The sequence below is a fragment of the Bemisia tabaci genome, chromosome 4 (genome assembly GCF_918797505.1).
Source record: "Bemisia tabaci chromosome 4, PGI_BMITA_v3".
NCBI classification, from domain to species: Eukaryota; Metazoa; Arthropoda; class Insecta; order Hemiptera; family Aleyrodidae; genus Bemisia; species Bemisia tabaci.
In genome coordinates, this window is record NC_092796.1 from 34,659,380 (window position 1) to 34,681,953 (window position 22,574).

General features: G+C 41.5%; 1 protein-coding gene across 1 annotated transcript in view; it reads right to left on the bottom strand.

The window, feature by feature from the left end:
- Positions 1-1,138: 1,138 nt before the first annotated feature.
- Positions 1,139-22,574, bottom strand: part of LOC109038250 (uncharacterized) — a 250,480-nt gene continuing 229,044 nt past the window's right edge. The window contains exons 5-9 of the mRNA XM_072299748.1: positions 14,233-14,409; positions 12,721-13,152; positions 8,622-9,050; positions 6,887-7,192; positions 1,139-4,012 (exon numbers count right to left, since the gene is read on the bottom strand). Of these exons, the coding sequence (XP_072155849.1) occupies positions 3,623-4,012; positions 6,887-7,192; positions 8,622-9,050; positions 12,721-13,152; positions 14,233-14,409 (1,734 nt within the window). The 3' untranslated portion in view covers positions 1,139-3,622. The remainder of the gene's footprint in view (positions 4,013-6,886; positions 7,193-8,621; positions 9,051-12,720; positions 13,153-14,232; positions 14,410-22,574) is intronic.

Below are 22,574 nucleotides of genomic sequence, written 5' to 3' on the forward strand. Positions count from 1 at the left end.
TTCTCTTGTGATTTAACTCCTATTAGAATAAAAGATAGGAGGCCCCGACTATCGCAAGACGATCGACAAGGCTTCACGACTTCAGCAGCCAGATTGTTGAAATTTATGTCGGCACGACAAGAATCGAAAGTCGATATAGGTATTACACGGCGCCGATAGGGCTATGTCTTGTCTTATCTTGTCGACATAGCCAGTTGAAGTTTCAACAATCAGGCTGCTGGTCTGCCATTTTGTTTCTCGGTCTGTTTAAACACTGGAAAAAAACACATTGGATCTAGAGGCCAGACTGTTGAAAATTGACAAGAAAAAGGATTCTTGATTCAATCAGATTTAAGCTTAAATCAAAAGGAAATCCACTCAAATTAAGAGGCTTGGTTCTTGATTTAAGCTTAAATCTGATTGAATCAAGAATTAATCAAGAACCAAGCCTCTTAATTTGAGTGGATTTCCTTTTGATTTAAGCTTAAATCTGATTGAATCAAGAGTATTTTTTCATGTCGATGTTTTTAAGAGTCTGGACTCTAGATCCAATGTGTTTTTTTCCCCAGTAAAATTGTATCTCTTCATTTTTGTATCAGGCGGCTAAACCTCATATCCCTTAGAAACCCGATCCCCAGAGGTTGTTCCATGCCCTCATTACTAAAAAATCTGGGACATACTGCAAAACTTAATCCGTTCACTACTTTTGTCGATTATAAAAATGGGCGCACATTTTGGATGCTTAAAAATCACGAGCAAAATGAATTTTTTAATGAAAGTGGAGCATTAGCACGAACAATTTTTATTGCTGTATCTGAGAGTGCTTAGTGAGGTGATTTCGCATTATTTTTCATAACTTTAATCTGATATGGGCACTCGCAGCACTATAGATATAAAAGAGTGTAATATACCACCTTGTGACGACATCTGGCGGCATTTTCTATTTAAGCGTGTGTATTTAAGCAGACTCGAGTATTTTGTCATATCTCCTTCGGTAAGTATTCAATTTAGAATCGAGGCTATTCTTGTGATCAGTTCTTTTAGTAATTTCATTTCAAAAATAAAATTCGCCAAATTTTAGACACCTGCAAATGCTCCATTCAATGGGTGAGAACTTGATGTTGGTTTCAGTGATTTGCTGGAGGAAAAACACCGCAGGTTAGAAAATCAGTATTTACTTTATTTTTGACACGAACATTTACTATGAACAAAAAAAGGAGAAGATAAAATAGAGAGGTAAAAAATAACTCTAAAACTGAAGGAAGTCAATTAAATACAGAGGATGAAAAGGCAGGCAAAAATAACACTAAGATTCTAACTGATAGGGTGAATTCGAGTAAAACCATTTGTTCTTTAAATTACACGGGCTAAGAAAGATAAATAAAGTCACTTCATTGTAGAAAAATAAAAACATTCAACTTTACGTGATCACTTCGGGATTTTACAAATATTTACAAAAGGAATTATTATTTTAATACATCTCATGTTAAATACTAGTGAAAGTCACACGGTGACATTAGAGTCTTGAGCATTGTTTGAGTTTAAAAACTCAGACTGAAGTACAATGTTTGAATGACAGTTTTGCAACTAATGACAATGTATAATTTTTTCTGGGTTAACTTTACGAAAGTCGACAAATTCGACTCAGGAATCATCAATTTTTGCACTTGTCCAGAAAAGTTCTCTCTTTGTTGCCCATCAGAACAATTACGTCAAACTGCAAAAAACCACTCACATTTCCGGTGCATACTAATCACTGAAAATGTTTGGTGATTTTACCGCATTCTTGGTAAGAATAGAACATTCCACGGATGGAATGTTTTAAGCAGCATAATATTCATCAAAAACTCAACAAACGAGCCATTATATGGCACTGGGGAGAAACAATAATCACATGATGCATTCAGATGCATCGAAAAATCAAAGGATACGCATAAAAATATGATTCCAAACCCTCAGTGAACTTCTCGTTCAATTTCACCCAGAATGAAATGGAAAGATTTGTACACAACTAAACAACCTCATGATCTTATGCCTCACAAAATTGATCCGAAGATACTCACGCACTCCAACAATATCGTTTCAATCACATTGAAAATTGAAATTATTATCATGTAAGCATCAGCATCCTCTCCTGTGCAAGACACATACTCATAGTGATCCTTTAGAAATAAATAATTATATCGAACGAGCCATTCAAAACTTCTTCAAGATTCGAATCGAGCAATTATGATTTCGATTTAATAGTCAATGTTATATACAAAACTAGCAATTTTGAACTCTTTAAATACATCAATTATTCTTTCTTTGGGTTAACAACTTAAAATTACGGCTTAAAAATAAATATCCAAAGAGAGAGTATCAATCTTGAGTATTTTAATTTTAATTTACAATAGGCTCGGATTCGTCGTCTGAAAAAGTTCCAGTTACAACTTACGAAAGATTAATGATAGAAAAAGTACCAATTTCGATGGTCCAAATTTGGAAGGTATCATTTTATAAAAGCTAGGATCTTCGTTATTTCGGTCCCTCCATTCTCTTATGGGAAGCTATAAGAGAATGGAAGGTTACAATCATGATCTGGAACAATTTTAAGCCATCATTAAAGAAATGATAGAAAGGAAAGAAACGGCAAGCAGCGTTCATCTCCTTGAACTTTTTCATTTTATGTTATAACTAACGAAACTTTCAATTCCGTTTGTACAATCTGCATGAATTGTAAAATTACATTAGGTCACAGATTTCAAGCGCGTAGAACGGCTTTCACGAATTTCTATGGACGAAATTAATGGATAAAGCGATAGAACAAAAGGGATAAACAGAAAATTGAGCGATATTATTGGTTGAAGCGGGTGGTTGCTATGGACAAATGAGGTAATTAATAAACAACCTATAATGACAACTTATTAAAGATCCTATAGTGTTAGTCCATTTCCTCTTTAGTGAAAAACACCCAGACGTTTCAACCGTTAGGATAGCTCCATTCCTCTTTTGCATTCTTAGTCCATCGCTTTATCTATCAATTTCAACAACAAGTCTGCTGAAGCCTCCTTATGAGAAGAAGATCTGCTCATGAAACAACTGGACTTTGTCTTATTACTTTTGCTGCGAGAATAAAGCCTCAAAACACGATTTTGTGACCCACTGTACCACCCAACTGACCCACTGTAGTTCCTAAATGCAAAATCGGATCTAACAATGAGTGCTCTCCTCTGCCGTACTAAGGAAGAACGCCGTATGAACATTCGGGAGTTGCCAAATTTCGCTCAATAAAATGCTTATTTTCGAGGAAAGTTATGAATACTTTTCCTTAAAATTTTCAGCAATTTTTAGGGGAAATTGCAAATAAAATCATCTGAAAAATTGGGAGAAAAATATTCGTAAGTTTACCAGGAAATTTGCGTCTTGTCGGAAGAAATTTGGCAACGCCTGAAGGTTCACACGGCGTTTTTCCTTACCACGGCATGCAGTACTGAATTAGACTTCCTTAGAAGAACATCTCAGACTTAGCGTTGGAAAACGAAGCTCCGAAGGCATAGCTCCCACCGCTACCGAGATAGCGGTGAAAAGCCTCGATCTGCATCCTGTCCTGGGGGACGCAGGCGGACCCGTCCTAGAGCGGCGTGTCCGCAATGGCGAACCGTCATGTGCCGTTGGCGAGGATGCCGAGCTCCGGGTCGTTGGTGATCTCGTCGATGGTGGCGATGGAGACCTTCTTGGGTTTCGACTGCTCGAGCATGGCGCGGCGCTTCTCCTCGTTGGTGTAGTAGTAGGCAGTGTGCTGCTTGGAGTAGACGATGCCGAAGACGACGACGGCGCCGGCGAGGATGAGGGCGGCCGCCGCCGCGAAGACGACGAACATCCCGAGCTGGGTCTCGCGCACGAGGGAGAGCCCGGCCAAGCCGTCCCCGCGCCCGCCCGAGAGGATGCTGTTGCTGCACCAGGACAGCATGTTCGGCGTCAGCGACGAGACCGCCCGACCTGCCAGGTCCTCCGGCCACGTGCAGACCGGGATCGAGCTCACCTTGCTCGTCTGAAACGAAAAAACAAATCAAGATAATGGAGAATTTGCGCACACAAATTTTATTGCTTCATCTGAGAGTGCTTAATGACTAATGAGCTGAGTTCGCAGCATTTTTCATAATTTTTTTCTGACATATGGTCGTATTTCTGTCAAACGGACCTAAGCGCCAAATTGAGTTCCTTTTGCGGAATTTAGAATGCGGGATAGCGCGTTCTGTCAAACGGACCTAAGCGCCATGGAAAAGCATTGCGAGTATAGGACGGAATGAGCCCGACGCCCGGTTCCGCCGCCAATCCAAGCCCCCTCTACCTTCCTCCTCGATGGCGCTTCGTTCCGTTTGATAGAAATACGTCCAATTATACAGGGTGATCCAGACCACCCGTCCACTATCTTTTTCTCGAAAACGGCGGAGAATTGAGCTTCGGGACCAAAACTTTCATAGGGTAAATCGACCCCAAAGAATCGAATGAAAATATTTTCAGCCCCCCAAAATGGACCCTTGGGGGGTTTTGGGGGGGAGCCCCCCCGTTTCTCGCAATTTTCAAATGGGAAGGGTATGTTTTGACTTTGGATTCGGAATCTACGGTAAAAAGTAAGAACATTTTGTTCTTTGCACTTTTTCCCTAAACCCCCATTTTTTGGAGTTATGGGGCATTTTTGGGGCAATTTTCAATTCGACGCTGTAAGCGGCCAAATCCTCCAAATTTCAAAATCTAAAAATCTCCTGAGAGGAGAGGTCAATACCTTTTTATTGATGTGCCACATGCCCCCTGTTGCTCCAAAATTTTGGGGGCCACGACCCCCCAAAAATTTTGGGGCTTTGGAGGGTCATGAGTCGAAAATGTCGAAAGGCAAGGGTATGTTTTGACTTCAGATATGGATTCTACGCGAAAATTTACGTAGAATTGATATGGCGCATGGCCTGTTTGCTCAAATTTTTTTTTATCCCGTATTTTGTCGAAAAATACACAGCTTCTTATGGGGAAATGGGGTTCTTCAGTAATTTGGAGTAAACAGGCCATGCGCCATATCAATTCTACGTAACTTTTCGCGTAGAATCCAAATCTGAAGTCAAAACATACCCTTGCCTTTCGACATTTTCGACTCATGGCCCTCCGAAGCCCCAACATTTTTGGGGGGTCGTGGCCCCCAAAATTTTGGAGCAACAGGGGTCATGTAGCACATCAATAAAAAGGTATTGACCTCTCCTCTCATGAGATTTTTAGATTTTGAAATTTGGAGGATTTGGCCGCTTACAGCGTTGAATTGAAAATTGCCCCAAAAATGCCCCATAACTCCAAAAAATGGGGGTTTCGAGAAAAAGTGCAAAGAACAAAATGTTCTTATTTTTTACCGTAGATTCCGAATCCAAAGTCAAAACATACCTTTCCCATTTGAAAATTGCGAGAAACGGGGGGGCTCCCCCCCAACCTCCCCCCCCAAGGGTCCATTTTGGGGGGCTGAAAATATTTTCATTCGATTCTTTGGGGTCGATTTACTCCATGAAAGTTTTGGTCCCGAAGCTCAATTCTCCGCCGTTTTCGAGAAAAATATGGTGGACGGGTGGTCTGGATCACCCTGTATATATGGGAAATTGGAGACAAATAGATTTAAAAGCGAGAAAATGTGCCGCCTCACGACGTCATCTGGCGGCATTTTCCTTTTGAACACATGTATTTTATCAGATTAGGTTGTTTTGTCATATTTTCTACAATGGGTTTAATTGATGGGTTAAAAGTGAATTTAATATGAAGTTAATTCAAGGTAGAAGTTTGGCAAAGCAGGAAACAGATGAAAAATCAACGAATTTTTATGTTGACGCTAGTTTAGGTTAGTTCGTTGAAAAGTCATGAATGTCTTACTTTCTGATGATAAATGAAGTGAAAAAATTGAATAATGGTTGTGGGTATAAAGAACTTTCCTAACTTTTCTCGGAAAAGATATTTAATCAGGAGAAACGAGGCAACGTTGGAATGCTCACACGGTGTCGAAACACGACACGGGCCTTTGAAGCTCTATTATTCGATGCCGCGATTACTCTAACGCGAGTTCGAATAATCACGCCAAATACAGTGCGACCGGTGTTAAACGCATAGTAGCGCCTGGAAGACTTTTGGAATACTTCACGCATTGCGCCAAACAGCGCTCTTGGCGTAACGCCTATGTAGCGCCTACCAGACTGCATGAATACTTCTCGCATTGCGCCAAACGCAGTGCAGTCGGTCAGTTGGCGCGCAACGCATATTAGAGCCGACAAGGCTGTAGGAATGCTGTAGGATTGCGTGTCGTCATTCTTGACTTTTTGCTTCAGTTTTTACCATCATTAAAAGGAAAATAAGTATCCTCATCGTAACGCCTCAGAAACTCGGATGATAATTGGTCACATTAAAGAAAATATCGCGTCGAAATTTTATATACTTTTATTATAGATCATTTAGGTAAATATGCGGAAACTTTTCAGAAAAAATGTGTGTAGCTTTTTAAATAAATTTACCTTTTAAAATTAAAACATGAGAATTGTGCATAACGTTGCAATCAGAGATAAATACACGCTTTCTTTCGGGCACACCCGTTGGGTTTTGAATCGATTCATCTCTTAAAAAAACTTGAGCATGGTTGTTCTACAATTCTTTGTACGTTTAGTACCAGGAAAAAAAATTTAAAAAATAAAAATCCCTATACCCCCTTTTGATGGAAGTGTTAATCTCACTTTTTGTTATCACGAATGGGGTCCTAGATTTTTTATGTTTTTTCTTTATATATATTTTATTTCCTGAAGGTTGAGGAGGGGGTTGAAACCACCCTAAAAAGTCTTTAAAGGCTTTATGTCCTTTTTTAGCCTTTGTTACCCATTTGCATGTGTTTTTTAGGTGAAGTACTTACATTGAGACGATGTAGCATGGGCGTTATGTGACACAAGTCGCAGGACCACGGGTTCCCACTGAGGTGAATCAGGTCCAGGGAATCCAACCTGATCATTAAGCGTTCGTCGAGACCTTGGAACCGATTCCGGGACAGGTCCAACTCTACCAGCTTCGGCGTCGATGCCAGAGATAGTGAGGGAAGATTGACCAAGTTGTTATTGGACAGGTTGAGAGATCGCAGATGGTCCAATCCCGAAAAAATTCCAACCGGGAACTCGTGGTGACCCATGTCAGCCAATGAAAGATGTCGGAGCTTCCCAGCAACCTGAAGGAGGAAGTACACATAATTATGATTAAAAGAAGCTGTTGAACAGGAAAATGAAGAGAATGTTTCGAAGTAGAGACAATGTAGGGACCAGGGACTAGAGACCCTCCACTGACCTCTTGGCGACAGGTGGAGGCTTTTACTCTCAGGGATTCTTCAATTCCTTATGGACAATTATAAGGGAGCAACAGTCATCACCCTAATTTTGGCTGTTGACCTACCTACATGGTGGATGATGAGCTTCGGGTGACGTCATGAGCCAAACAAGTTTCCTAAACTTCGGCCATTTTCGGCTTGTTTGTAAAATGAAACTGCCGACACGTTGTTAAACATCAACCATGTAGGTAAGTCAACAGTAGAATGCTGAAGTCCCGAAAGTAAAAACTTCCACCATGGCCAAGATACTAGTGGAGGTTCTCTTGTATCTGATATGGGCCCTGCTGTAGGAATCTAAGCTACGTAATCGGGTGAAGCCAAAGTGGACTACATCTTGCAAGTAGGAACTATAATTTCTGGCGCATCCGTAAACACAAACACATCGATGGTGAAACTGCAGAAATGTGTATTTCGGTTGGTGGCGTTGGAGACTTCTTGCCGTACTTAATTTTCTCCATGGAAACTACTGAATTTCACTTTTTGAAAATTTCAGTGAACTTTCTCCTCTTTTAGGAGAATGGTCCGTGAAAACTTCAAGTTATGATGTTGGTTCGGAGTCCTTTTAATAAATAAAATAAAAGGGGAGATTTCGAATCACTACAATCGAGAGACGCATTTTCGTAAATTCACCGTCGATATGTCTCTGACGAAACTAATGGTACGTACGTTGTTCTTTCACGAATCCAGAAATTGTAGCTCCTCGTCGCAAAATTTGGTAAGAGCGATCTTCGGAAGTGTTGGATTTTATCGGAGCTTATTATTCAATCATAAATTATTTATCCTTATTATTAAATATCAATTAACTTTTATTATCACATCACGCTGATCAGACGTGGTGCGGGATTACATGTTTTGATAACGGTTAAACGGTGAACGGCGTATCAAGGATAAACTAGGAGGAAAGTATGAGAAATGGTATTCAATGAAAATGAAGGCTAAACATGTATCTACACAATCCAACCAACGGCCAACGCTACTTTTCGTCAAATAATGTCATGATCAATTTGTTGAGCAGAGGTCAATTAAAATTCGCCTGACGATGACTAAAAAATGTCGGAGTGAGTACTTTTCTAGGCGGTGTCTTGCAGATAGGAGTATACTAGATAATTTAAATCTGACCACTAATAAAATTCTCTAAAAATTTGGAGGAAAAATGTTCTCATATTTCCCGTGAAATTCGTATTTTATTTTTACCAGATGAAACTTGGCAACGCCTGAAGGCTCATACGGCACCCTTCCTTAGGACGGCAGAACTGTGCAGCGGAAGACGTACCTGGAAAATGTTCTTCAAGACACCAAGACGGAAGTTATTTCCGTCAAGGGTGAGACTCCTGAGGGACTCGGCTATGGGGGCGAGGGTGGCGGTCTCAACGATATCCAACTTATTATGCCCGATGTCCAGCTCGCGGATGCGGCTCGCGTGGCGGAAGGCGTTGGCGGTGATCTTGGCGAGGCGGTTGCGGGCCAGGCTGAGCGTGTGCAGGTGGAGCTGCTCGGAGAAGGTGTCGTCGAGGATGACCGAGAGCTGGTTGCCGTCCAGGTAGAGCTCGCTCAGCTTGGGCAGGTCCGCGAACTCGTCGGCCAGGATGTACTTGAAGTGGTTCAGGCCCAGGTCCAGCACCGTCAGCTCGGAGAGGATCGAGTAGAGCTGCCGGTTGATCCGCCCGATCTCGCAGCCGCGGCACCGGAACACTTTCAGCCGCTGAAACAAGAGCGCACAGATCGTAGGTCAGCGTCGGAGGAGCCGAATTTTGTCGGCACCTTCACATGGAGGTGCAACAATCATCGATGAGTTCAAACCGCACCACCGGCCAATCAGAAGCGCTAAGCCGGACTTAATATAAGTGCAGTCGAGACTCGTCCATTAAGTCGTCGCCTACCTGACATAAGGGCGCAACAACACATTGAGATGAGCCCGGAAAAGCATTGAATTGTATAGAGGACAGGGTTCATTGCAGAATGTAGGCAAGGGCCTACATTGCGTGTTTTATGCCGAAATATATCAATGTTCGATACGTTTTGTTCGTGTGTGCATCAACGATGAAACCACGAAAACTGTTTAATTGGGATATGCGTTATACCGTATAAGTTTGAAATAAGGACTGTTTTCTATGCGAATGTCCGTTACGACCCTTGTAAGCTATGCATAGAGTAATATTGAAATAATACAGGTTTTGTGATGCAAAAAGTCAATACGCCTTCAATTCTTTGAATATGTGATACAGACATCCATCGAGCACGAATAGTTGTATTGAATTTTCGATACCATGAAAACCATTGTACCTTCAGATTTTTTAAAATATGAGGTATTGAAAAGTAGGTCTTGCATGTCACGGAGATGTGCGATTTAAAAACTCATTCCTATCTGTAAAATATAAAATGTATTGCCGTTACGCATCGGCTCTGAGGGGTGTGTGGAGTAAAAGAATCGGTAGGCTTGCGTTACATTATTTATGTGTGGAACGGCCTTCACGGAAAACTATAAACCGAGCAACAAACACAGAAACAAATGCTCCACTAATCTTCACCGAGAGAACTTAGTTTCCTGTGTCTTTTACTATGCTTCGTAAACTTTTTATCGATTCGACCCGGGAAAATAGAAGCCGCCGTTTACAACTCAGAATGCACCCGACAGAAAATACATTTCGAAAAACGAATCAGGGATCTACAGCTCATAAATCGTGAGAGAACCGGATAAGAAAAGTTTAGCCTGGAATAAATTCTCGTCAATTTTTTCCCATTCATCCGCAACCTTTTTCATTTCCTCGACACACTTCAATAAGACGAGCGTAAACAAAAGGGAAAATAATACTTTTCGACTTTTACTGTGATTTATTAAACGTACAATTTCCGAATGGCTGGCTTGAAAGCGACGCTTTAGTTAAAATGTGCAACACAGTTAATCCGAGACGTAATCCGGCGTAGCACCTGCTGAAATTTGCAATACCACGCGCGTGTTTATAAAGGGTTTCTGGCGAAATTCTCAGCTTGGTGCCGAACACGAGCATGTGTCGGGTAGGTGCTAGCTGCTTAGATGATTAACTGCTTCCGAAAGAGCGAACTTTTCCGCACTTACCTCCCGTATATTACTTTATGAAGTTGGTGTCAAAGTTGAACTTTTAATCATTTTTGACAATCCAATCCGTGAGAGGCTGTGGTGTCGGATTGGCAGGAGCAATTCGTTTCAATGAAGAGAGGGGAAAATTTGGACGTAAAACTAAGTAAGATAATATAAGCATTAACAGGTTTCACTGCCGCAAAATGTGTTTTTCAGGCGTAAGTAACTGTTAGTTTAATATAGAGTCCCTTTATACCGAGAGTAAACTAGGCAATCCGAATCAATTTCTGATTGGTTCCCGTATGTTAGGCCTTCATAGTGTCACAAACGGGAATAAAGATTACGAGTTCACTAATTGCAAAAATTATATTTTGGAATAGACCGGGGAATTGGGGGACGACAAGGAACAAATAGAATGAGAGAGGGAACGGAAACAGGAATTCGGGAATGGGTTGATCGAAGATTACAAAAAACGTCCAATTTGTGTGATCTTTAACAAAGATTAACTCGGAGTTAGATTATGCAAATGGCGTCATTTATGTTTTTACCGCCAATTACCTGACAAATGTTCATTGGACACACTTATATCTTCTTTAGGAGTTGATTTTCAGACTGCCTGTTATGCGATTCATTTTCCTCGTGAAATTTTGCAAAGATTTTACTCAAAGATTTGATTCTACTCTCTGTAGTGGCCTAGTGAAAAGTAAAGAATTCAAAAGCATGCGTCGATATTTGTGTTGCCTTTATTGTCGAACTCTATCCTTGTTAATGTATCTGTCAGAAAAAAAGAACAAATGTGGCCCGAACTTTATGTAACAGTAGCTCATATGTTTGACTCAATTGAAATGTTCGGAATTTTTTGGCCTTGCTTTCACCGCAAATTAATGCGGACCCAGCGTTATTTTACCACATTCTTTATTTAGTAGATGTGATTTCTTCGTAGATTGTATCAGAGTTCATCCAAAACTAACTGCAAAGAAGTATTGTGTAGTTGAGAAATACGAGGCAAGCCGTTTGCTGCCACGCGAAGTCACACGGGAGATATCATGAACGCAAATTGCATACTTCCCCTACTGAAGGAGTTTCTTAGCGTCCGATGTATAGTCATGTTACTACCAACAGCTTGTACATCTAACACGTTAACGTTCTGCAATGAAAGGCCTATCAGACACGGAATACGTTAATTATGTCTTTGTCTAAAAAGTATTAATTTTTTTATCTACATGTCTATCGTGTATCTATTTCTTTGACTATGTTAAAAACGTCAAATGAAGTCAATATAGAATTTTGAGACTTCAAACAGCTGTTACCGATGGTGAGGATTGAGTTGCTGGACTGTTTTTGCAGTAATGATTATTTCGATTCTAAAATGATTCCAAAAACAGGAAATGGCAAGGACCATTCGAAATTTTGTAAATTGAATGAATCCTCTGTTTAACGCATTCTTGAGATGGAACTTACCGCCACAGATTCAATCAAACTTTGAACCAAAAGTCTTGTACTAAACGCTTAGAAACAAAACTCAATTTAGGTATGAGTACTTCGAAATTTTATTCTAATTCCGAGAGAACGTCCCGAGTGAATATCGGAAACGGTTTTGCATCTAAATTGTGTTCTACATGAAATTCTGGTTTCAAAAACATGAATCAGAGTGCTTAAATTCGTACCGTGTCTAGTGGTCTAGTCTTAATTTCCCCCGTTGAATTACCAAACTGCAAACCCGGGCTCTCTTCACATAGTTGATCGAGCGTTTGTTGGCGCCTCTGGACTATTATTTGGACGTATTTATGATAAAAGGAACTATGTGCATGGGGATCGTGTGCAACATAGTTCCTTCTAGCGTAAATACGTCCATTTTGTACTTGAATATTTTGTTATAGATACACTGAAAAAAAAGCTCCTGCCGTGGGAGCCGCAATTACGGGATATATAGACATACCGTCCGTTCCGGGTTTAAAAGCCGAAAATTTCGGTTGCTAGAGCCGTAGCTTTGGCCTCTGAACCCGAAGCAATCGAAGCTACGCCTCCAGCAGCCAGAATTTTCGGCCTTTGAGCCCGGAACGGATGGTATGTCTATATAGCCCGTAATTGCGGCTCCCACAGCCGGAGTTTTTTTTTTTCAGTGTAATATTTGCATCTTCTTTTGTTACTGCTTTTGCTCAATCTTTTGTCTCAACTCTCTTTGTCTTTTTCTAATTCTTTTTAATTTTTATTTATAAGTTTGTTTATTGATGGGGAAAAAAAAAGAAAGAAAGAAAAAAAATGCTTAATTTAAATAACCAGCCCGCCGAGGAGCGCGGGGGCGGAAACTAACCTGTACATCCTTGAAAATCTCAGGGTGAAGCTCCTGAATCTGGTTGTGGCTGAGGTCGAGCTGCTGGAGCTTGGCGAGCATGAGGAAGAGCCTGGGGGCGAGTTTGGAGAGTCTGTTACGGGCCAGGGAGAGGACCTTGAGCTCGAGGAGGTAGCTGAAGGTGCCGCTGTGCATGGAGTCGATGCGGTTGTCGTCCAGCCGGAGCTCGACGAGGTTGGCCAGGCCGCGGAAGTTGTGGTCGAGCATGGCCGTGAGGTTGTTCCGCCGGAGGTCGAGCACCTGGAGGGTCTGCACCCCCCAGAAGGAGTGCATCCCGATGGCCGGGATGTTCGAGTCCGTGATGTGCAGCTCCTCCAGCCGCTTGAACTGCTGGAAGATCGGACCGATCGTCAGCGAGTTCGGGTTCCACGCGGGGGCTGATATGTGGATCACCTGCAACAAACCGGGATTTTCATCTAAACATGGTGTTCAGCACCGGGAATGACCGAGATCCATTTGGGGATCTAATGGACTTTTGCAATTAGGACTCAGGCCTTGTCTCCACGGGCCGTTTCACAAGATTTGTCCCAGGGAAAAATCCCACTTACGAAGTTGGGAAAAATATTGAGTTAATCAATATTTTTCCTAGTACCAAGTATGGTGCTTTTACCCTTAGGACCCACTGAGAGAGAAGAAGAAGTGTAAATGAATTGTGCGATATTTTGTTGATTACTCCATGTTTGTTTAGTTAAAATAATGTGTCTAATTGTCAAGTGAGTGAATTTTTATTTTAATCTAGGTTAAATACTCGACTTTAACCAAGTTATCTTCCCGCGCAAAACTAGTCGCAGCACCGTATGAGCCTCGTCCCGTGGAGACGGTAACTGGGAAAAATCCCAGAAGTTTCATTCCTGCGATTCGAACTTGGGACAAATCCCATGAAAACGTCCCGTGGAGACAAGGCCCTACAATTTCTGGCTCAGTTTAGAAACAACGTATATACCATTACATATAGATAGGTGATTTTGTTTACGGTTTTTCTAGTCTCACTCGCATGAGGATACACAAAGGCTCCCCATTAATATATTCCTATTCAGAGACGTGTGTAGGAGCGGAGTCTTACCATCTCCATTTTTTTGGTACAGAAAAACATCGCCGTTTTCTGATTGGTCTTCAAGTTTTGCGCTGTCGCCGAACCAATATAGACAATATATCACAAGGATTCCGTTTTGTTAATGTAATGCGATGGAACTGTGTGCGCGAAAGGTAAGGTCAGAGGTCAATGCTTGCATGTGATTCATTTGCAACTTGTTGCGGACATAAATTCGCCGAATAATGATCGATGAATGTTCGCGGGAGCACTTAACATGGCGACTTTTTGCTGTATCACACGCTCATCACAAGTTTCTTCGTGAGTCACCAAAAGTCGAACCTGAGCGTTCATACCTGAGCGTTCATACCTGAGCGTTGATAACTTGTACCTTGTAGATTTGGAATCTTAGAAGAGCAGACGGCTGTATAGCATAATATTACCTCAGTTTCGAGCGACATGTCACGGATGGGGATAGGGTCCATCATGCCGCCGCGAGAGCAATTGACCATGATACGACCTCGCTCGTCCAACCCGCAGGCGCACTCTTGCGGGCAAATCGAGACATTGGTGTAGCCTTTCAGAATTATCAGACCAATGAAGACTTTGTACGTTTCCATCTGTAACAGAAAAACGATCAGCTCTTAAAATGATGAGGTACCAAAAATACATAAATTTCAGAGAGAATAGCAGCAAGTAATTAGGATAAATGGCACGACATACAAAAAAAAATTGAGGCCAATGTGAGCACGAAACATGCGGAACCCGTCAAATTTTCAAAGGGACAATATTTCTGCCCAAAGGGCCGTAATCCGGTAATTTCCACGCGGAAACGAATATACTATTGAGACTGGCGTCCCTCGGGGCGCCTCAGAGACCTCCAAACTTGCTTTTAAATTTTTGTCAAAATGATTCTTATTTTTACATATTATAGCATATTTTGAGCGAACTGCACCCTAACTTTTTTCATCTTTCAAAAGTAATATACACATTGGGGAGGGGGGCCCGAGGGTAAAAGAAGACTGGAATTATAGAAAATTTCTTTGGGTTGGGGGGAGCGGCGGCGTAGATGTGGTAACTTTGTGGGCTCCACGTGTTTTTTACACACCTTCTTTACAACCCTGTACGTAACCCACCCACTCTACAACACCACTTTAATCCATTGAGATGTGTGGACGAGGAGGGGTGTAGTAAGGCATTTTAGCATAGGCTGATTTCAACCAACGCCATAGGTATGTTCCGATCAGTGGCAATTCTTGAACGTTACCGACATTGCTTTTCCTCAATTTAAACGTATGTAAAACAATCGAATCTCGGCGAGGCAGCCCGTCTCACGTAGAATCGATATATTCAGTGACTTTAAGAGGAGCATTATCAGTGTTGCCAACTTAGTAGAATCGCCACTGGTTCCGATTGTCGAAAGATATCGATAATTTTAATTGGTAGCAAGGTAAGGTTAGTGTATTGATCTAATTCGATAATCGATGCACCCGTTTCAATGGAGAATTCCTCAGGGACGTCACGTTAAGACGGTCTATTTGACTTTCGAGGCATGCCCGGACAAATATCTCCCGAGTCCCTTAACCCTGCTTTTGATCGATGGAGCAGGACCTATAAGGAGACAATTACCCTTTATTGGCTTCGGTGCAACCGCGGTGGGGAAGATGAGGGCCCCCATTCACATTAACAGAGCGTTGCATCTAGTGAGCCAAGAAAGCATTCCTTACTCCTTCGATCTCACGATCAATTGAACAAAATAATTCGTCCCGAGTCGAAATGATTCATCGTCGAACGCCAATTCAAATCAAATACACGGGAAAGGAGTGTGATATGATTCGATGGAGTGTCTTTAAAGGGAGAGTTTCGGCATCTGAACCCTTTCATAACAAAGAAATTGTGACTTGTCGGTTTTTGCAGACTGCCGAAAGTTGCGGTGCTACCAAAATCAATCGGAAATTTCAATCAATCGGAAAAATTACAAGGTTGCCACGGTCAGGGAATTTTGAAAAGTCGAGGAAAACCTGGAAATCTCAGGGAAAAATTGTCAAATCAACTTTATTCCCTTTCTAGAATGGGTTAGAGGTTTCGAATGACAAATTTTACCTGAAAAATTTTTCATCTGAGCCCTTTCATTACAAAATAATTGTGATTTGCCGGTTCCTTGCGGATTGCCAAAAGTTGCAGTATCACCAAAATCAATTGGGAATGACTTTATCATCCAAAAATTGCAAGGTTGCCGCAGTTAGGAAAACCGGGAAATGTCGGGGAATTTTCAAAAGTCAGGGGGAACCTGGAAATTTCAGGGAAAATGACGGAAATGCCAGGGACAAATTGTCGAGTCACCTTTACTGCCTTTCGAGAATGGCTTTGAAGTCTCAAATAACACGCTTTGCCTGAAAACGTTTTCAAATCATGTTCTTTCAAGTATCCAGCATATCCTCGATTGTCAGGGAGTTTAATCAAAGTGTGACAGAGAAATCAGAAAAATTCTAGGGAATTTTAATCTCTAAATTCTGTGGCAACCCTGAGAAAATCGGGATGGTACCAAAATTTTAGGGAATAACTTTGAACCTTTTTTTTCTTTTTCCGTGAAGCATTAGGTAAATTATTTATGATCCTCCACTGTACGAAAACAAACGTGTGTTGGCGCGACGTCCGTTGAAGAACGCCCGGAATCCAAGAGCGGTATCACCGAAATGACTTTTCGCAGCCCGAGGTCGGGTCCGGGGTGCTTAATTCAGCCGAGTCGCACAGAGGGCCGAGACACGGGAAATAATGAGAGGAAATTTGTTAAGCTCAAGGTGCTGCGGGCTGCAGGGCGCGCCGCTTGAAGGGATTAACTCGGGCGACGGAAGGGGTGACGGGGTGAGAGTGTGGGGCGGACAAAATTTAAGCTCGGAAACCGAGTAAACGCGGTAAGATATGTAAATTGGCCAGGGCGAGGTTAGCTGTGAGCCACGCCGTGATAAGTGAAAATCCGCCGAGTTACTCATCCGCCCTTAAGAAGAACGACGTATGAGTCCTCCGACATCGCCAAATTGTCAAGAAAAGCACGCATCCCCAAAAGCATGAGACAGGCTTTTAGACCAGGTAGGAATTCATCCCCCAAGTCCCCATGTCAAGACGTTTTGCCATTTATTTTAAGAGTGCCAGAGACCTACAGGCAAAACGACTTGCCATTTCAAGTTCTAATTTGAGTCGCCATAGAGCTGCACTGACACTATCGAATAACTCATAAGCCTGTACCAGATTATCAAAACTAGGCATCAAAATATCAAGGTCAGGTGTTGTGATTGGCTTAATCGATGACTTGCGCCAATCACAGCACTTGCATTACGCAGATTGTGAAGTTATGAGTGCATTTCAGATTTTGCCGATGCGCTCATCGTAATTTTTGAGGCATTATCTACAGGAAACAACTCTTATTTTTGCTCTAGCGAAAAATTGCAACAGGCCCATTTACCGTAAAAGTATAAAACTTAAGGGACAAAATTTGGCAACATTTGAATAGCCACACGATGATTTTCCTTTAGAGTGGCCCTCCTGACTTCGCTCTCTGCTCCCTCTCACTCTGCTCATTTCTCGCCGTCTTGGGAGATGTATGTCACAAGTCGTCGCTCCTCTCCCGTAAGGGCGTATCAGCTTATAGAATCGCTCCTTATTTTCCATATAACTCCATGTGTTTCAGGGCTCACGAGGAAATGAGACACGTCCTTACGTCAGAGGGGCGACACAGCGAAGTGTCTCGTACGAGAGGTCAACAAGTGTTATAAACTCAGACGAAGTGTCTCACAAAGTGACCCTGTATTACTGCCGTGCTGAGGAAAAAAGTCGTATGAACCTTCAGGCGTTGTCAAATTTCCCTTGATAAAACACGAGTATCCTGGCAAACATATGAACATTTTTCTTCCAATTTTTCAGATAATTTTGTTCGCAATTTCACCTGAAGTTCCCGAAAATTACAAAGAAAAATATTCATATCCTGCCTCAAAAATAAACATTTTATCGAAGGAAATTTGGCAACTCACGAATATTCATACGGCGTTCTTCCTTAACACGGTAGATTAGCTATCCGACCACGTGGACAGAGACCGAGTACTTTCGAGATGTAGCTTCAGTGCAAAGGAACAACGCTGCACGACTCGTATGAGCCACTAGGCGTTACCAAACTTTCCCTCGAAAAATCACAAATTTTCAGGCAAATTGGTGAACATTTCTCTTCCGATTTTTCAGAGGATTTCGGTTGTAATTTGAATCTACCAAGTCTGAAAATTCCAAGTAAAAATATTCCTAACTTTCTTCAAAAGTAAATATTTTCTGGGGGGAAATCTGGCAAAATTCGAATCCTCATACGACGTTTTTACTTTAGCACGGCAGAGTGTATCTCTGGAGTGCGAAAACCCTGCTAAAAGTCGGTCTTAATGACCTAACCAGTCAGTCTGACATTAATCTGTTTCATGATAGGAGTTAGTGATCTACACTACACGGAGAGAAATTTCAACATAAAAGTTTGGTTAAAACGGGAAGTCAAACACAAAATAACCCTAGTCCTCGGTTGAAAATTTCAAGGCAGAATGCCAGCTAGTTTTCTTGAAGAAAAATAAAAAAAACGGGTGATGAATACCAACGTCTCAATCGGAAGAATGCATTTTACTAGTCTCTCTAGTGTTTACTGCGCTAAATTCACCGCGAACTGTACCAAAATTAACACAAAATTTGTGGTGGTTTGTGTTTCTCTTCCATTTAAGCAAATGTAACACAAGGAAATGAATCAGTGTATTAAGCAGCAATAGCTAGCAGTTTGCTCCAACCTCAAGCAACTATTCTAACTCTCCGGAGATCAAATTGCATACACAGCAAAATGAAGGAGTTCAGAGTGAATCCGGTTATCCATGTCTCAATGGTGTGCGGGCAACGCATCAGAGTTGCCCATGTAGCAGAGTAGGAGCAAAGTTTTAGTGAAATCCAACGATTATGTGGATTGCATTTTGCAAAAAGGAGCCACTAGCATTGCAATGTTGCTAAGATTGTGCAACTTCTTTTGTCTTGGAGGAAAGATTGTGCAACTTCATCTTTTGCAATAAAATTGCGGAAATCGTGAAAAACTGTGAAATTTAGATGGTAATTTTTGTCTTAACTTTACAGATTTTAGCGAGTAAAATAGAAGCTATTGATGGATAATCGGGTTTTTCCTCCAAGACAAAAGAAGTTGCACAATCTTAGCAACATTGCAATGCTAGTGGTTCCTTTTTGCAAAATGCAATCCACATAATCGTTGGATTTCACTAAAACTTTGCTCCTACTCTGCTACATGGGCAACTCTGATGCGTTGCCCGCACACCGTTGAGACATTAATAACCGGATTCACTCTACACTCCTTCATTTTGCTGTGTATGCAATTTGATCTCCGGAGAGTTAGAATAGTTGCTTGAGATTGGAGCAAGCTGCTAGCTATTGCGGCTTAGTACATTGATTCATTTCCATGTGTTACTTTTGCTTAAATGGAAGAAAAACACAAACCACCACAAATTTTGTGCTAATTAACCGCCATATTAACAAGCTCAATTTGATCTAAACAGCAAGGGCTCAGCAGTAAGTTGTTTTTTCCGAGTTTTTACTTTAAGTGATTTTCAACATAGCAAATGAACACACGTTGAAAATGGTTCTCTCGGGAACGAAATACGGGAATTTACTGATGATCATCTTGGGTTGCCTCAATGTGTACGCCTAGTGGTCCGTTGTTCCGCGAAAATTGAGTTGAAAGGATTTGACGTGGTGAGATAATTCCTGGATACAAAGCCAAGAGGCAAAGGCTACCAGCTCATCTCCACGGTCATTTTACGTGAAATTGAGTTAGCACCGACGCCGAGGCCGAGGCGAGGCTTGCTGCGATGTACACCCACGCACGGGCCCTAAGTATGCGTCACCTGTGAGTACCCAGCATCCCTTTTTACGTAATGACTCACAGATGAGTTGAGTCATCGCGCTCCGATGAGGAGGGTGGCGCACTGTTGCGCTACCCTTTGATCGTCCGCCTCTTCATCCCTCGGCTCTCGGTACCTGCGTGTCCGTCAGTAGTGGGTGAACTGAGATTATCGCGCAGTTGCTCAATTTAACTTTGAAAATTGGTAAATTTAGCCCTTGGACAGAGATGTATGTAGCCACATGTTCTTGCAGTATTTATCACGATGGATTGTAGTATAAGAGAACTCATTTTGATACCACCCTGGGTAAGACACGACACCCCCGCCACCCCCAAAATGAAATAATTATAATATATGAAGCAATATTGCTAAAATGATGCAATTTATCATCATGCTTGGCAAAAGAATCCGAAATTTTGAACGATTGCTATTCCTTCGAAAAATTAATAGAATATTTTCAAATGAAGAATAGAACGTTTCTGTAGTTTCAATTCCTTGCGTACATTCACCTTTATTTCTTCTTCTTTTTTTTTGGTAGTATAGCAACTGTCCAAAGTGCAAAACTGCGTACCTTCACCGTAGTGTCACAGAATTTACGCTCCTATTTTATTTTTTCGAAGAGAAACGAGCGAACTTCATCGCTTGGAATTTATATAGAATATTCTGCCTACAGAGAAAAAAAAATCAAGGCAGTTTTCAAGAGTTAACGCTGACTCAAGAGTTGTCACGTTGCAAAGGGTTGTACGTGGTTTAGCACTTGGGTCTAAGATGTATTGATACGCTTAAAGATAATTGCACAAGCTCAGTTACATTGGTGAAAGAACACTATGGAAGGTTGTGCTGGTCACATTTTTCATTGCTCTAAGTCCTCCTCCGCTATATCTTTCATTTAAGAACCACTTAAATAAGTATTTTCAAGCTTTGAAAGGAAAACAATGAAAAATATGGAAAAGAAGAAATTTTTTTGGTTTTGTTTTGTTTTTCTTTTTACATTCTTTCCTTCTTTTTTATAGCTAACAGAGCTAGCTATACACAAATCTGCGTGCGCACTCACAGCTTCTTCTTCAACCGAGCTTGAAAGATCTAACTGATGGTGCATTTGTTGCCCGCGCACTTGCAGGAGTGGTGCGCATTCAGATCTATTGAGGCACGAATAACCGGATCAACTCGAAACTCCTTCATCCCGACGTATATGCAATTTGATCTCCGGGGAGTTAAAATAGTTGCTTGCGGTTGCAGCAAGCTGCAGCCAGCATCGGGCAAGGCGCTTTTAAGTATGGACTATTACTTCACGAATCAGTGGATTCAATCTACGTTCCCCCATCCGTCGGATTTCGCTGCATTCATCTAATTGAGCAAGGGATTTATGAACGCCTAATTTAACTTTTTTAACATTTTCTCACTTAGAGCTCAGAGAAAACTAGGAGCTTTGCGCTCTAAGTGTTCGCTTGCCATAAACCTCCAAATGGAGCAGCAATTGCGCAAGTCAACCTCTCTGTTCATAGAATCTAACTTCGGTTTTCAGAATGAACCTTTCGGTTCATCGAACTAATCTTCGGTTAACTGTAAATCGAAGAGGTTGGTCTGCATGATTGCGGGCTCAGCTCTCTCGATTGAAAAGCCTCTACTGCACCGGTCGGTTCGTACAATCAAGATCTTTTTTTTCCGTGTCTCGGAGAGGGTAAACTTTCTGCGAAGCGAATAACCGCACATTATAATAAACGATCTTGCTTTCCTACAACAGGCTCATGTATGTGTTCGAGCAAAAACATTGCCATTGCCAAAGAACTGATTGTAATGATTGAGAAGTGAAATGAAGGGCATTCAACTTCTTGGTTCATCCATCCAAAAAATCAATAGATCAGATATAGTTTTTTTATTGCATTTTAAGAGTCAGGAAAAGTTGTGTAATTTTGTTTGCAATTTTAATAAAATGCGCATTTTTTGGGAATAGAATAAATGAAATTTTTAATTTTCGGATCCTTCATAGGTGGACACTTAGTAGCCGGATTTGAGTACCTTTTGTTTTTAAAATGTATTTTTTGCCCGATATCTTCGCCGCGTCGATGTGTATGTGGGCGAGTTCCCAAATACTCCAATCCGATGGTGCATAAGCCTAAATCATTCCAGGTTACTCAATTCGGTTCGGAACTAGTGGTCGAATAAAAAATTAGAGTAATTTGACTACATTTTGCAATTAGGAACTAAAATTTCTGGCACTGTTTAAAAAAAACGTATGTATCATCAGCATCCCTATGGACATATGTGTTTTTACGGATGAGGCAGAAATTGTAGTTCCCAATTGCAAAATGCGGTCCAATTTTTGAAGACAAGAGGGATACCTTAATCTAATGAAATAAATCGTGTCTTCACCAGCATGAAGCAAGCTCATTTACAAGGTATTCTTTTCGGCGGTAATTAATGAAATGCCGGAGAGGACAGGCATGCTCAGAACTTGCTGAAGTTTGGAAGAAGTTAGCTGCAGTTGTTTTTGGATAAAGGGCCGTTAGACATCGTAAATCAAAGTAACTTGGCCGTACTTTCGTTCGTTACTCACATCAACGCAGCGAGGAAACGATAAAATGACTGTCGCCACAGAACAACTCGCGAGCTTCCCGCGCAGAATGGGGGAAATAGTGTTGTTACAGTTGGATCGGGTTAAACAAAAAAGCCATCAAGTTTTTTGTCAAACAAGGGGGGTCCTCGTTAGTTTCGAGGAAGGAACCCTAGGGCATCACTGTGACTATAGTCCCTTCCTTTGAACTATATTCACCGTTAGGAAATTCGAGCAAGAACCAATTGGACTACTTTTCGCTATCAAGCACTTTAATTTCTGTCTGAGTTTAGAAATAGCGTATATA